At 38.7% G+C, this 17,500-nt stretch overlaps 1 protein-coding gene across 1 annotated transcript in view; it reads right to left on the bottom strand.

The window, feature by feature from the left end:
• Positions 1-947: 947 nt before the first annotated feature.
• The window catches only part of LOC125028657 (carbonic anhydrase 1-like), a 28,686-nt gene continuing 12,133 nt past the window's right edge, over positions 948-17,500 (bottom strand). Inside the window, exons 4-11 of the mRNA XM_047618131.1 lie at positions 15,919-16,007; positions 15,639-15,683; positions 8,713-8,880; positions 8,286-8,433; positions 5,311-5,483; positions 4,696-4,862; positions 2,628-2,717; positions 948-1,157 (exon numbers count right to left, since the gene is read on the bottom strand). Of these exons, the coding sequence (XP_047474087.1) occupies positions 1,128-1,157; positions 2,628-2,717; positions 4,696-4,862; positions 5,311-5,483; positions 8,286-8,433; positions 8,713-8,880; positions 15,639-15,683; positions 15,919-16,007 (910 nt within the window). The 3' untranslated portion in view covers positions 948-1,127. The remainder of the gene's footprint in view (positions 1,158-2,627; positions 2,718-4,695; positions 4,863-5,310; positions 5,484-8,285; positions 8,434-8,712; positions 8,881-15,638; positions 15,684-15,918; positions 16,008-17,500) is intronic.

Raw genomic sequence — 17,500 nt, 5'->3', positions numbered from 1 at the left:
AAACTTTCATCTATAACATAAGCATCAATATGCTCGCGTTAATACAACCATAAAATAAGAGTGCATTAACATGAATATTAGTACTATAATAAACGCATTTTCGGGCACCCTGCCTAAGAACACCTTGGGACGCGCATGCCTTCGCACCTCCTTAGGCCCCATCCAGACGAACGGGAAGTCCCCGTCGGTCAATAGGCCGGTGTGTGGATATTTCACGATTGTTTAGCAATGGCGAGGTAGTAACCGTAGTGGCTGTCCAGTAAACGTCGGGCAGCGGCCTACACTCATGCCCCCCAACTACCCTTTAAACGTTGGTTTGGAATATCATTTGGTTACAGAGTTTGCCCTTTCGTCTGGACGGGACGTTAAAGAAGTAGTTCTGTGCTGCAATAGCTTTCTTCTGGAAGGTTAACGAAATTCTTACCTCTACCTCACCCTTCGCTTAGTCGAAGCATACCACCGTTTTTAATTTTCCTTTGGCGTTTTTAGGAATAGGATCAAATTATGTGAACTGCGACACGGAATATTGAAAGGTGAAATTTATACCTTAAATGTGTCTTAAATTATAGATACACCAATCGCCGTCTCCATAAACCCCCTACGTACACGTACTCATAACCGCATACACCTACATGTACATGTGCTTACAACAAAAAGAAATCCACTCACTCACTCACTGATATGCAGACTTATTTACGGCGTGTTATAGCGTGTCATTTTAACAGATTTGCACGAATTCCATTTTATGTTATTTCAGGGTTATTAGTGACACAAACTTACACCAGAACAGAATATCCGAATTTTTAGCTAAATAGTTTTGGAGATTTTCATTAAGCAATAATACCTACTAAGCAATATTTTGTTTATTACTCAGCTACTTTTCAATAACTAAAATTTAACAAATGTCTTTCTTTGGGATAAATGTAAACCAAAAACAAAACACGTTCAACAGAGCATAAGCTTTAATTTAATTCTAAAAAAATATACATACAACAATAAAAGGATATCTGCAACAACAGCTGTGTAAGAAAACAATGAAGATGCAAAGTAAGCAAGAAATGTAATTGTACAAAAGTGGAAAGACAGATAGCCTCTGTGGAATAAGACTGAAGCTTTTATTCTTAATCTTAGTAACTTCCCGTATCTACGAATGCCACCTGAAATGAAAAAAAAAAAAATAAATAAACGAAATGGAATGGGGATCAGTTTCGACTTATATCATCTATCTGAATTTAATTATCTATCAACATTACATAATTTACTTAAAATTTACAGTACAAGTTACTCAACAATTCACTATCCTAAATCTATCGTCTTACTTCATTTCCTTATCGCTCATTGCTCACCACCATATTCACTATCTTATGTCTCTCTTCCTATCCTCTTTTTCATAATTTTTAGTCATCAAATTCACTATTTTAGGTCTATCATCCTATCTCCCTTTATTCCCCGCTTCCTCTTTCTCCGCTTCAAGTTTTGGCCTAAGGAACAATCACTCATTTCCCCCCTATATTATAATTTTCCTAAGTAACAATCACCTATCTTCCTATTCATCCTTTATCAACATCTTCCTTTTCTCTCTCTCTCTACCCGTCGTCTTTGCCTCAGCAATAACCACGTATCCTCCTGCCCCCATCCCACACCCCTTTATCACCCTCTTCCTATGCCCCCCTTTTTTTATCCGCCTCTTCCTATGCCCACTTTTTTTTATCCGCCTCTTCCTATGCCCCCCTTCTTTTATCACCCTCTTCCTATGCCCCCCTTTTTTTATCACCCTCTTCCTATGCCCCCCTTTTTTTTATCACCCTCTTCCTATGCCCACTTTTTTTTATCCGCCTCTTCCTATGCCCCCCTTCTTTTATCACCCTCTTCCTATGCCCCCCTTTTTTTATCACCCTCTTCCTATACCCCCCCTTTTTTTATCACCCTCTTCCTATGCCCACTTTTTTTTATCCGCCTCTTCCTATGCCCCCCTTCTTTTATCACCCTCTTCCTATGCCCCCCTTTTTTTATCACCCTCTTCCTATACCCCCCCTTTTTTTATCACCCTCTTCCTATGCCCCCCTTTTTTTTATCACCCTCTTCCTATGCCCCCCTTTTTTTTATCACCCTCTTCCTATGCCCCCCTTTTTTTTATCACCCTCTTCCTATGCCCCCCTTTTTTTTATCACCCTCTTCCTATGCCCCCCTTTTTTTATCACCCTCTTCCTATGCCCCCCTTTTTTTATCACCCTCTTCCTATGCCCCCCTTTTTTTATCACCCTCTTCCTATACCCCCCTTTTTTATCCCCCTCTTCCTATGCCCCCCTTTTTTTATCACCCTCTTCCTATGCCCCCCTTTTTTTATCACCCTCTTCCTATACCCCCCTTTTTTTATCACCCTCTTCCTATGCCCCCCTTTTTTTATCACCCTCTTCCTATACCCCCCTTTTTTATCACCCTCTTCCTATGCCCCCCTTTTTTTATCACCCTCTTCCTATACCCCCCCTTTTTTTATCACCCTCTTCCCATGCCCCCCCTTTACCACCACCCTCTTCCCATGCCCCCCTTCATCACTACCTTCTTCCTATTCCCCCTTCATCACCATCTTCCTATTCCCCCGCCCCATGCCTTGGCCTAGCACTTACCTCTCTGCCGTTCAGGGGCTGAACGGGCCTGAAGTTGTCCTGAAGGCGGTGCAGGCCGTCGTGGGCAATGAGGGCGCGGAACTGGGCGAGCTGAGGGCGTCAGGGAAAAGAGCAGAGCGTTAGTGGGGAGTTCGTGGGTGGGGTGTGGAGCGACATGTTTTCCCTCCTTTCGCTCTCGCATGCACAGCCACACGCATACGCATACGCATACGCATACATGCACAGCCACACGCATACGCATACGCATACATGCACAGCCACACGCATACGCATACGCATACATGCACAGCCACACGCATACGCATACGCATACATGCACAGCCACACGCATACGCATACGCATACATGCACAGCCACACGCATACGCATACGCATACGCAACGCATGTACGCATACGCATAGCAGCATACGCATACATGCACAGCCACACGCATACGCATACGCATACGCATACGCATACGCATACGCATACGCATACGCATACATGCACAGCCACACGCATACGCATACGCATACGCATACGCATACATGCACAGCCACACGCATACGCATACGCATACATGCACAGCCACACGCATACGCATACGCATACGCATACGCATACATGCACAGCCACACGCATACGCATACGCATACATGCACAGCCACACGCATACGCATACGCATACGCATACATGCACAGCCACACGCATACGCATACGCATACGCATACGCATACGCATACGCATACATGCACAGCCACACGCATACGCATACGCATACGCATACGCATACGCATACGCATACGCATACGCATACATGCACAGCCACACGCATACGCATACGCATACGCATACGCATACGCATACGCATACATGCACAGCCACACGCATACGCATACGCATACGCATACGCATACATGCACAGCCACACGCATACGCATACGCATACGCATACGCATACATGCACAGCCACACGCATACGCATAAGCATACATGCACAGCCACACGCATACGCATAAGCATACATGCACAGCCACACGCATACGCATACATGCACATACGCATACATGCACAGCCATACGCATACGCATACGCATACATGCACAGCCATACGCATACGCATACGCATACATGCACAGCCATACGCATACGCATACGCATACATGCACAGCCATACGCATACGCATACGCATACATGCACAGCCATACGCATACGCATACGCATACATGCACAGCCATACGCATACGCATACGCATACATGCACAGCCATACGCATACGCATACGCATACATGCACAGCCATACGCATACGCATACGCATACATGCACAGCCATACGCATACGCATACGCATACATGCACAGCCATACGCATACGCATACGCATACATGCACAGCCATACGCATACGCATACGCATACATGCACAGCCATACGCATACGCATACATGCACAGCCATACGCATACATGCACAGCCATACGCATACATGCACAGCCATACGCATACATGCACAGCCATACGCATACATGCACAGCCATACGCATACATGCACAGCCATACGCATACATGCACAGCCATACGCATACATGCACAGCCATACGCATACATGCACAGCCATACGCATACATGCATAGCCATACGCATACATGCATAGCCATACGCATACATGCATAGCCATAGGCATACATGCATAGCCATACATATACATATGCGTATGTATATGTATATGTATGCATATGTATGTACGCATATGTATGTACATACATATACATACATATACATATATACGTATATGTATATGTATGTACATACATATACATGCATATACATATATACGTATATGTATATGTATGTACATACATATACATGCATATACATATATACGTATATGTATGTATACATGCCTATAATGCCATGATCCCCTTCTGGTGCTCGTTCGGCGTCGTCGTAGAGAAACATCTTTGCCACAACAGCTGTATTAAACCGATAAAAAATCATCGCATGATCTCCCACCCGTCCATCCATTTCTTCCACCCCCAATCACTCCACACCTTCCGCTCCTCAATCACCACTCCACCTAACACCCACCTGATTGCTCGAAAGGGCGATGGGCGTCTGAAAGAGGGTCCATGTCACCACCTCGTTGCAAAGGGGCGTGGTCAGAGAGCCCTGGTAACGGAAGAAGAGGTGCCTGTCCTCCTCCTCGGGCAAGAGGGCATCGAGGGGTATGTTGTAGTACGGGTGGAATTCGGTTCCTGAGGAGAGGAGAGGTCAGATAAATTATACGGGGATGCTGAAATCTGTTATTTTTGTCTATTTAATTTACCTTATTTGTCTATCTACTTATCTAACTTAAATTGTTTATTTAATTCAATTAGGAAAGTTGAACCCGATTTACTGCACCATCTATAATGCAATTAGGACATTAATTCAAATTCACAAATTCTCTTCAGAATGCTGCTATGCTGGATATCGCTGCAGTGTCTTCATTCAATAGATACAGTTAGCACAGTACTTGGATGCCTACTTGCCTTACCCTACGGGCTTGGAAAAGCCCTTGAAAGCTATATAGATATTAATGGTCCCAATTCTCTGCATAGTTAAATCATTTTCACCATCCCTAAGACAGCATACCACGTTACAACTGTTAGAGAAGCAACAGTCCTTCTAGCTGAAGAACAAAGAAAACTCGAGCACTCTTACCCAACTCGACCACCTCCTCGAGCGCGTCCACGAAGGGCTGGAGGCGCTCATTGTCATTGTCGTCGGCCTCGACCATCACCCCAAGCACCACCACGCCATCCTTGTGCTTGAGGGCCTTTGCCAAAGTGCCGTAGTCCTTCTTGAAGTGGACTAGGTGGAGCTCGGCCGCGAATCTACAGGTCGAAAGGGTTTTCTTGGATTAGTTCGGGAAAAGAGCCATCCGTGATCTAGATTATTTTGACTGTCAGTGCTTATGTAATAATAGTTTCGTTTTTATGTATGCGTGTGTTTAGTTTTAGTTTTAGTTTATTCTTTCCATTAAAGGTGGTAGGTGTTAAGTGCATAGTATTTGTCTTTGGAAATATTTTGTCGTAAGAAGAGACAATAGTGACAAAGATTTTTAACATGTAAGCTTTTAGAATTCCACAAATATATTTCATATAAATCTTAATAGGAAAATAATAATAATAATAATAATAATAATAATAATAATAATAATAATAATAATAATAATAATAATAATAATAATAATAATAATAATAATAATGATAATCACCTGAAAGGCTTTAATATTTTTGACTAAAGTTTAACCTTCTTTACGTTTCCATCATATTCAGTTTTTTTTAAATATGGATAGTGCTCAGGATAATTGTCAATTTTTTTACCATTGATCTTGGAGTAGTTTGAATACACGAGAGGTTAAAAGATGCCTAATATGTCATGAAATAAATACACAGACCAGTGAGGAAATGTGACGTACTCTACGAGATGACCTAACATGTATTGAATTAACCAAGAGGCAGGCACAATTTACCGAGATGGATGTGCCCTCACTGCCTGTCTTAGTAGTGCGCAAAGTAACGCATGGCTAATTTCCTTGCAGGTTGGAAAACTCGTGTTCGCGTTACATCACGCATCACAAAGGGGGTAAGGATAAAGTAAGGATAGAGTTAGCAGATGCTTAGTCACCCCTTAATAATAAAATAGTAATAGGTCCACGTAGATTTTGCATAGTATGCCCTCCAACAACCGATATTTCCAATGACATATGTTGGGCAGAAAATAAATAGTGAAGTATGCATCCCCAGCAGTTCTTATACAACCACAGAATAAACCAACACCTACAGCAGCCTAACAACTCTCGAAAGAGGTCTCTGCAGTTATAATCTCCATGCCCACACTCAATTGACTCTTGCCTACAAAATTGTCAAAGGAACAACACAAACAATCAACTGAAAGGAGCATTTCACAGGGAGGAAAGGACCGACGAGCAGTAACAACTACCTCTTATTAGGAAGAGGCTGAAAAATCTTGGTGGAAAACTGCAGCCAAACTGAAGGCTATCAACATTTATGATATACAAGCCCTTTTATTTGGTTTCCTAATCTTGTATTGTATAATAGTGTCTCTACAGGATAGGGACATGACTGGACAGATGCTTGCAAACTTGTATGATGGGGTGACTCAATATTGCAGTCCGGTGTCAAATAACCCTACCTGCCTTAAAAACTCCTTCTGTTACTACTTCCACACACTGCAGAGATGAGGTTTCAATATTTCAGCTGTCTCTCATTTCATGCTATATTACAGATCATTCAAAGAGTAAGATATCATTCATCATGGAGAACTACAACGAGCTTCCATTACCACTCTACCCTGAACTCCATGCTTCATCGTACAATTAATGGACTGACAATTATCCTCCACCTTCTCCAGTCACTATCCCCGAAGCGTGCTGCATAATAATATTGTACTAGGCGACTATGAGGCTCAGAGTTAGTCAGCATCTCTTTATGAAAGGGAGGGACAAATCTCGACAAAGTAATCTGTAAAGACAGAACCTATGGCTCCAGGGTTTGCGCTGTTAAAGAGGAAATTGTGAAGTGGCAAAATTCCATCCATAGACATCCTGTTGTCCCTGGAAAGGCTTAAGTGGAGAAGATACTGGCAGCCATGAAGGAAGTGCTGCCTCAACAGACCTCATCGTGCTTATTGTCAACACATTTTTCGCTAGAATAGAAGTTGGTTTAATCTAATACCGGCTGTAGACGCCGTCAACCGAACTCCAAGGCGAGTGCAGCAACAGGCAGGCGTGTGTAATCATCAGCCATTAAGCCAACATTAAGCAAAGAGATCTTCCTTCAACATGAAAATGAGGAGATGATAATCTTCACTGCAGAATCCGATCTGAAACTCCTTGCCAGGTTTCGTCTTTGGTTTGGAGACGGAATATTCAAAGTTGCCCATGCCGGCTATAAGCAGCAATATACACTCCAATATATTTAGGTAGCATAAATATAAATAAATTGTTGCCAGGAAAGAATGAAGAATGTATAATGTTCATGGTGTTACAGCTTATCCCCCTATTTAATCATGCAACCCAGTGATGACAGATTTTGGTGTCATTTCTTGGACACTATAGCCAAAATGATGGACACCATAATGACTTAGAATAGAATTAGTTAATTTACACTACAGAAGCCCCTTAATTTAGTCCCGAATCTTATATATGATAATTATACGATACATCACAACCTAACACAAAAATATAATGTGATATGATATACATGTATTTATCATTGGTACCTAAATGCTCTTCACAATAATCATATATCAATTATTTCTTGCGGTCTAAGATGTTCAAATTCGTGCCTTCGGTCTGGAAGCCGTTCAGATTTCGTTCTACACACCGCCCATCAGCCAGGTGTGTATGCTAAGAAACAAATACCACTCCCTTTCAGACTAGGGTTGGCCAATGTCAGAGGAAATGCCTTCAGCACCCTGACCACCTTATGATAGGACAACCCAAATAATATAAATTAAGCAAGCTTTCTATTTCTATTCTACCATTGCTTGATGACCACAACCATGTCGATGGGACTGATGATCCATACATTCCTATGCGTAAACCCTGCATTAAAGCTCATGAATACATTGTTCCCTTTTCTCCCGAGAAGCTGATTTGCCAGACCAACCTGTCACCATCAAAGGTGTGCTCTGAGCCCTTGGAGTCGTCGCCGCCCCAATGGAAATGGAAGTTACTGAAGACATACACGCCCTCCAGCCCGCCTCCTTTGATGAAAGGAAGTTTATCCATGTCTTTTGTCATCCAGGTTGCCACCACTGCAAAACGAGATTGGCTGTTAGACCATAAAGTAGATTACCTCCAAGTCGATTTTCCATAGTTTTGCAAACCAATACATGTAATACAACGAGTAATGATGCAAGTAGCATCTGGCCGTCATCGTTACTGCGCACATCTGAGCATTAGACGGAGTGTTACAACTCTTCACAAATGAGACTGGTCTGGTTTGGAAGATATGGTCGCTGCCAATAGACTGATATGCCACAAGGAGAATGCCTTATCACCATCAACAAAAACAAGTTAAGAATAGAGCGTACCTGTATGACCATTGTTCTTCACCGTCACGCCTGGAGGCGATACGTCGTACCTTCCGAAGATGAACGGCCGGCGACCTGACCAGTGGGTCGTGTCTTCTATCTTGAGGTCAATAGGAGACTGATTCTCTCGACCACACGTCGGGAACGCCTGGGCCCAGAAGGCTGGACCTAAAACGTGGAAAGTTTACTTACATGATCCATTTAACCTATAAGGGTGTAGGTATTTAGTAATCAGACAAGGAATCAACTTGATAACCCACCAATTTCCATAATTTTATTTACATTTTGAATCAATATCTATCCAGTGTTTTTTTGAGGGACCGTCAAATTCTGTCTCTAAAGAATAAAAGTCTAATCGACAGGGATAGCAAGAATACAAGCCATGACCACTGTAAAATAGGTTCATCAGTCTTTATACTGATGGCTCTACAAGTGCTTATTTTAGTGCTTAGATTCCTTGAGCACACGTGGAGCCATCTGTATGTAACAAAATTCACAAAAGGGGACAGTACATAAATCCGCAGTCATTGGGTTAAACATTAAACTATTCCTTAAAGACACTACGGCTGTGAAATGTGATATGGAATTAATATTTATTTTTCAAAGGATAAGTAATAAATAAAACAATATGAATAAGACTTTTGGAGTAGTTTCGACAATAATCAACTTATAGATATATCGAGATAGCAGAGGTATCAAATACAAACAGCTCCGAGTTCAGTATTGTTGCAAGACTCAAGACTCCTTGTTCTCGTTTTAAACATATCCCGTACGAGACTTTGCACATCGCCGTGTATCAAATCATGTACTAAATTGAGTAAGTCACAGCCGATAATCCTTTTCCCTGTTAATATAATAGTTACTCTTCCTACTACATTTTCTGTTAATTCACCCTTTATCATTTTCTGTAATGTGAAGATGGCTAACATTTACAAATGTTAAATGTGATCATTCTTAGTTCCCATATAATATAATTTATTTTGCATCATGCAATGATGTATTTAAGTAAAAAGTTTTTATTATAAGTATACATATATCCAATCTACCTAAGCATTTACCTATCTATGTATCTGGTATGTGCATAAAGCTGGTATATATTTGTGGATGGATTGATGGGTTTGTGTAAGTGTAGCATGCGCACGAATGCGGTAATGTGAATGTAGCACGCTATGTATGTGTAATATGTACACCTAGATTCACACACATACATGCATGCACACATTGCACACATTGCACACATGCATGTATGAATGCGAGTATACATGCATGTATACATGCACGTACGCAAGTATGTATGAATACAGGTACGAATGAATTAAGTATATATAACATACAGTACATCCTATCTGACTGGTTTCTGACAAAACCATTGAGGCTCACGCACGTCCGTCTCTCCTCCTGGAATGTATTTACTTTATCTTGGCGTTTATCACCCTTTTCCCACCCCCTTGTACCCTGGCTTTTTATGAGAGGTATAATCGCTTAAATAAATATCTTTAGTCGGGAGTAGATGAAACCGAAACGATCGCTTGGAGTTGATCCGGAAAGAGTGATACTCTGTTTTCAAAGTTCGAAACAGATGAAGCTTCATGTGTTCATATGGTGTTTCGAAGTAAATATGGGTCCACCTGAGACGAGGTCAGATATGGGCTCCCTAGATGCATGATGGAGGGAGTAAATGTTATCCAAAGCCAAAAATCAACGTGCTATATGAAAGACAAGGAAGCTTACATTGAACTGCATGAATATCTAGAGTTAATGAAAACCATTTGATACTTAGTGGCAACTCCTCTTACAGGTGGCCGGTAGTTAGTTGTCACGTTCCCTTACCGGGAGACATTTTCTTATTAGTTATTTATTTTCATTACTTTTTGAAACATGTCATAACTACTGGAAGGAATACGGACCCCTTTCGTTCTGCTAGCAACACCTGGCGGGACTTGGTAATACGCTGCAGCACACACACTGTCAAAAACCGCTGACCTGTTTGGGTCTGTTTACGTGGAAATTCTGACGAGGTGACTACCATCGGCGAGTGTCATGGTATTCTGAGACGAATCAACTCACACGAGCAGTGCCACATCAACCTAAATCGCCATTCTCAGTCCCACTGAGAATGTCTAGCCAACCAAGGGGAGAGTCTTTGTAGTTGCCCAAACAATTACGGCACTGGAGCGATTGCGCTCTGCAGACGGACGCAAGTGAACGAGAACATTAGTGGCATCCAAGCCACGTAGATATGCTACCGGTCGCCAAGAAGGTGGCAGTATTAAAAGTATAAAGACATCTCTAAACCATTATTTTTTCCCTCTTCAATTTGCTTGATTTGTCAGACAACATCGGCATTACCATGGAATTTATTCAGGATTTAAGTTACTTGGATCATACTTAATATAATGTGAGTTGGGATACCAATATCAGGTCGAGCTCTCAGCACTTTTCCCACCGTTTTCGTCGTCGTATCATTATGTCAGAGATAATAAAGACTTTCCATTAGCGAGTGTACTTTCTCCTTTATCATTGACTTGCAATATAATTATGTGCATATGTATATGTCTGTGCATATGTATATGTATATGTCTGTGCATATGTATATGTATATGTCTGTGCATATGTATATGTATATGTCTGTGCATATGTATATGTATATGTCTGTGCATATGTATATGTATATGTCTGTGCATATGTATATGTATATGTCTGTGCATATGTATATGTATATGTCTGTGCATATGTATATGTATATGTCTGTGCATATGTATATGTATATGTCTGTGCATATGTATATGTATATGTCTGTGCATATGTATATGTATATGTCTGTGCATATGTATATGTATATGTCTGTGCATATGTATATGTATATGTCTGTGCATATGTATATGTATATGTCTGTGCATATGTATATGTATATGTCTGTGCATATGTATATGTATATGTCTGTGCATATGTATATGTATATGTCTGTGCATATGTATATGTATATGTCTGTGCATATGTATATGTATATGTCTGTGCATATGTATATGTATATGTCTGTGCATATGTATATGTATATGTCTGTGCATATGTATATGTATATGTCTGTGCATATGTATATGTATATGTCTGTGCATATGTATATGTATATGTCTGTGCATATGTATATGTATATGTCTGTGCATATGTATATGTATATGTCTGTGCATATGTATATGTATATGTCTGTGCATATGTATATGTATATGTCTGTGCATATGTATATGTATATGTCTGTGCATATGTATATGTATATGTCTGTGCATATGTATATGTATATGTCTGTGCATATGTATATGTATATGTCTGTGCATATGTATATGTATATGTCTGTGCATATGTATATGTATATGTCTGTGCATATGTATATGTATATGTCTGTGCATATGTATATGTATATGTCTGTGCATATGTATATGTATATGTCTGTGCATATGTATATGTATATGTCTGTGCAAATGTATATGTATATGTATGTGCATATGTATATGTATATGTATGTGCATATGTATATGTATATGTATGTGCATATGTATATGTATATGTATGTGCATATGTATATGTATATGTATGTGCATATGTATATGTATATGTATGTGCATATGAATATGTATATGTATGTGCATATGTATGTGCATATGTATGTGCATATGTATATGTATATGTATGTGCAAATGTATATGTATATGTATGTGCATATGTATATGTATATGTATGTGCATATGTATATGTATATGTATGTGCATATGTATATGTATATGTATGTGCATATGTATATGTATATGTATGTGCATATGTATATGTATATGTATGTGCATATGTATATGTATATGTATGTGCATATGTATGTATATGTATGTGCATATGTATGTGCATATGTATATGTATATGTATGTGCATATGTATGTGCATATGTATGTGCATATGTATGTGCATATGTATGTGCATATGTATGTGCATATGTATGTGCATATGTATGTGCATATGTATGTGCATATGTATGTGCATATGTATGTGCATATGTATGTATATGTATATGTATATGTATGTGCATGCGTCTATGCGCGTCAATATGTGTGTAAGATATAATATATATATATATATATATATTTGTACGTGTGTGTTGTGCGTGTTGTGTATGTATTACACGTGTATATGTGCACAGGCATTGATGTGCACAGACATTGATGTGCACATGTGCACAGGCATTGATGTGCACAGGCATTGATGTGCACCGACATTGATGTGCACATGTGCACAGACATTGATGTGCACATGTGCACAGACATTGATGTGCACAGACATTGATGTGCACAGACATTGATGTGCACATGTGCACAGACATTGATGTGCACAGACATTGATGTGCACATGTGCACAGACATTGATGTGCACATGTGCACAGACATTGATGTGCACAGACATTGATGTGCACATGTGCACAGACATTGATGTGCACAGACATTGATGTGCACATGTGCACAGACATTGATGTGCACAGACATTGATGTGCACATGTGCACAGACATTGATGTGCACAGACATTGATGTGCACATGTGCACAGACATTGATGTGCACAGACATTGATGTGCACATGTGCACAGACATTGATGTGCACAGACATTGATGTGCACATGTGCACAGACATTGATGTGCACAGACATTGATGTGCACATGTGCACAGACATTGATGTGCACATGTGCACAGACATTGATGTGCACATGTGCACAGACATTGATGTGCACATGTGCACAGACATTGATGTGCACATGTGCACAGACATTGATGTGTACATGTGCACAGACATTGATGTGTACATGTGCACAGACATTGATGTGTACATGTGCACAGACATTGATGTGTACATGTGCACAGACATTGATGTGTACATGTGCACAGACATTGATGTGTACATGTGCACAGACATTGATGTGTACATGTGCACAGACATTGATGTGTACATGTGCACAGACATTGATGTGTACATGTGCACAGACATTGATGTGTACATGTGCACAGACATTGATGTGTACATGTGCACAGACATTGATGTGTACATGTGCACAGACATTGATGTGTACATGTGCACAGACATTGATGTGTACATGTGCACAGACATTGATGTGTACATGTGCACAGACATTGATGTGTACATGTGCACAGACATTGATGTGTACATGTGTATAGACATTGATGTGCACATGTATGTATATATGTATTTATGTATATATGTATTTATGTATATATGTATTTATGTATATATGTATATATGCATTTATGTATACATGCATATATGCATTTATGTATATATGCATTTATGGATACATGCATATATGCATATATGCATTTATGTATACATGCATATATGCATTTATGTATACATGCATATATGCATTTATGTATACATGCATATATGCATTTATGTATACATGCATATATGCATTTATGTATACATGCATATATGCATTTATGTATACATGCATATATGCATTTATGTATACATGCATATATGCATTTATGTATACATGCATACATGCATTTATGTATACATGCATATATGCATTTATGTATACATGCATATATGCATTTATGTATACATGCATATATGCATTTATGTATACATGCATATATGCATATATGCATTTATGTATATATGCATATATGCATTTATGTATATATGCATTTATGTATATATGCATATATGCATATATGCATTTATGTATACATGCATATATGCATTTATGTATACATGCATATATGCATTTATGTATACATGCATATATGCATTTATGTATACATGCATATATGCATATATGCATTTATGTATATATGCATATATGCATTTATGTATATATGCATTTATGTATATATGCATATATGCATTTATGTATATATGCATATATGCATTTATGTATATATGCATATATGCATTTATGTATATATGCATATATGCATTTATGTATATATGCATATATGCATTTATGTATATATGCATATATGCATTTATGTATATATGCATATATGCATTTATGTATATATGCATATATGCATTTATGTATATATGCATATATGCATTTATGTATATATGCATATATGCATTTATGTATATATGCATATATGCATTTATGTATATATGCATATATGCATTTATGTATATATGCATATATGCATTTATGTATATATGCATATATGCATTTATGTATATATGCATATATGCATTTATGTATATATGCATATATGCATTTATGTATATATGCATATATGCATTTATGTATATATGCATATATGCATTTATGTATATATGCATATATGCATTTATGTATATATGCATATATGCATTTATGTATATATGCATATATGCATTTATGTATATATGCATATATGCATTTATGTATATATGCATATATGCATTTATGTATATATGCATATATGCATTTATGTATATATGCATATATGCATTTATGTATATATGCATATATGCATTTATGTATATATGCATATATGCATTTATGTATATATGCATATATGCATTTATGTATATATGCATATATGCATTTATGTATATATGCATATATGCATTTATGTATATATGCATATATGCATTTATGTATATATGCATATATGCATTTATGTATATATGCATATATGCATTTATGTATATATGCATATATGCATTTATGTATATATGCATATATGCATTTATGTATATATGCATATATGCATTTATGTATATATGCATATATGCATTTATGTATATATGCATATATGCATTTATGTATATATGCATATATGCATTTATGTATATATATATATATATATATATATTTCTGCCTTAACCAGAACTACCGAAGGAGGTTTTAAAAAAATATTTTAATGATGTCTAAGTAAAGTTGTGTAAGTACTCACCACTATTCCCTATGTAACTCCAGACCGGATTACCAGCGAGACCACCTGTGTAAAGAAAGGTGTGTTGTGATTTTCAAGGGTAAAGGTTATACTCCTCATTTATCAATTTTTAAATCAAGTGTCTACTGTTATATGGCAATAAAGGAAATATACAAACTATTTTAGCATGAACTGTACAGAACGTGTACACTTTTAGCATGAATTGTGCAAACACTGCATTTTAGCATAAGGAAAAAAAATTCAAAGTGAGGAAGCAAAGAAAACACCAATGTTACTATACCTGAGGGGGATGGCTCTCCCAGAGGGACGGCATACACGCACACCTTCAGGATCAGGGCGAGTGTCACCAGTGCATTAATTGAAGCCATTCTGCGTATGGAAAATCTTTTGATAAGATCTAGAAACTCTTGGTCAAAAACTCATTGCCTTAATAAGATAATTGATTTATTTAAACTTTTTTTTTCACGTCTTATCTGAGATCAGTCCATGAACTTTAAGGCCGAGAAAGTTCAAAGATCTAATTTTTACTCTTTTTTTTTCTTTTTTTCTTTTTGAGCTAGTTGCACACAGATATGGACGCAAGAGATTTTAATTCACGAGTAACCAAAGCCGATACCATGACGTTACATAGCGCGAAGATGGAAGTTTAGGAAGTTTATAGAACAAGTTAAGGTTTTAAAGCCTAACAATGACAAAGACTTAGATGATAATATAAAAAAAAACGGACGAGTGTTGTACCAATACAATATTACATCCTGTCACACTGACCCAATATGTACTGCATCTGACTGTACTGCAGTTACTCAATACGAGTACAGATAGATATAAAGGTCGATACAGGCAGAGATAGCTAGACAAACAGACAGATACAGGCAGAGATAGCTAGACAAACAGACAGATACAGGCAGAGATAGCTAGACAAACAGACAGATACAGGCAGAGATAGCTAGACAAACAGACAGATACAGGCAGAGATAGCTAGACAAACAGACAGATACAGGCAGAGATAGCTAGACAAACAGACAGATACAGGCAGAGATAGCTAGACAAACAGACAGATACAGGCAGAGATAGCTAGACAAACAGACAGATACAGGCAGAGATAGCTAGACAAACAGACAGATACAGGCAGAGATAGCTAGACAAACAGACAGATACAGGCAGAGATAGCTAGACAAACAGACAGATACAGGCAGAGATAGCTAGACAAACAGACAGATACAGGCAGAGATAGCTAGACAAACAGACAGATACAGGCAGAGATAGCTAGACAAACAGACAGATACAGGCAGAGATAGCTAGACAAACAGACAGATACAGGCAGAGATAGCTAGACAAACAGACAGATACAGGCAGAGATAGCTAGACAAACAGACAGATACAGGCAGAGATAGCTAGACAAACAGACAGATACAGGCAGAGATAGCTAGACAAACAGACAGATACAGGCAGAGATAGCTAGACAAACAGACAGATACAGGCAGAGATAGCTAGACAAACAGACAGATACAGGCAGAGATAGCTAGACAAACAGACAGATACAGGCAGAGATAGCTAGACAAACAGACAGATACAGGCAGAGATAGCTAGACAAACAGACAGATACAGGCAGAGATAGCTAGACAAACAGACAGATACAGGCAGAGATAGCTAGACAAACAGACAGATACAGGCAGAGATAGCTAGACAAACAGACAGATATAGGCAGAGATAGCTAGACAAACAGACAGATATAGGCAGAGATAGCTAGACAAACAGACAGATACAGGCAGAGATAGCTAGACAAACAGACAGATACAGGCAGAGATTGCTAGACAAACAGACAGATACAGGCAGAGATAGCTAGACAAACAGACAGATAC

The sequence above is a fragment of the Penaeus chinensis genome, chromosome 9, assembly GCF_019202785.1.
Source record: "Penaeus chinensis breed Huanghai No. 1 chromosome 9, ASM1920278v2, whole genome shotgun sequence".
Classification (NCBI taxonomy): Eukaryota; Metazoa; Arthropoda; class Malacostraca; order Decapoda; family Penaeidae; genus Penaeus; species Penaeus chinensis.
Note: the sequence above shows the minus strand (reverse complement) of the source record. Positions and strands in the feature narration are given on the sequence as shown.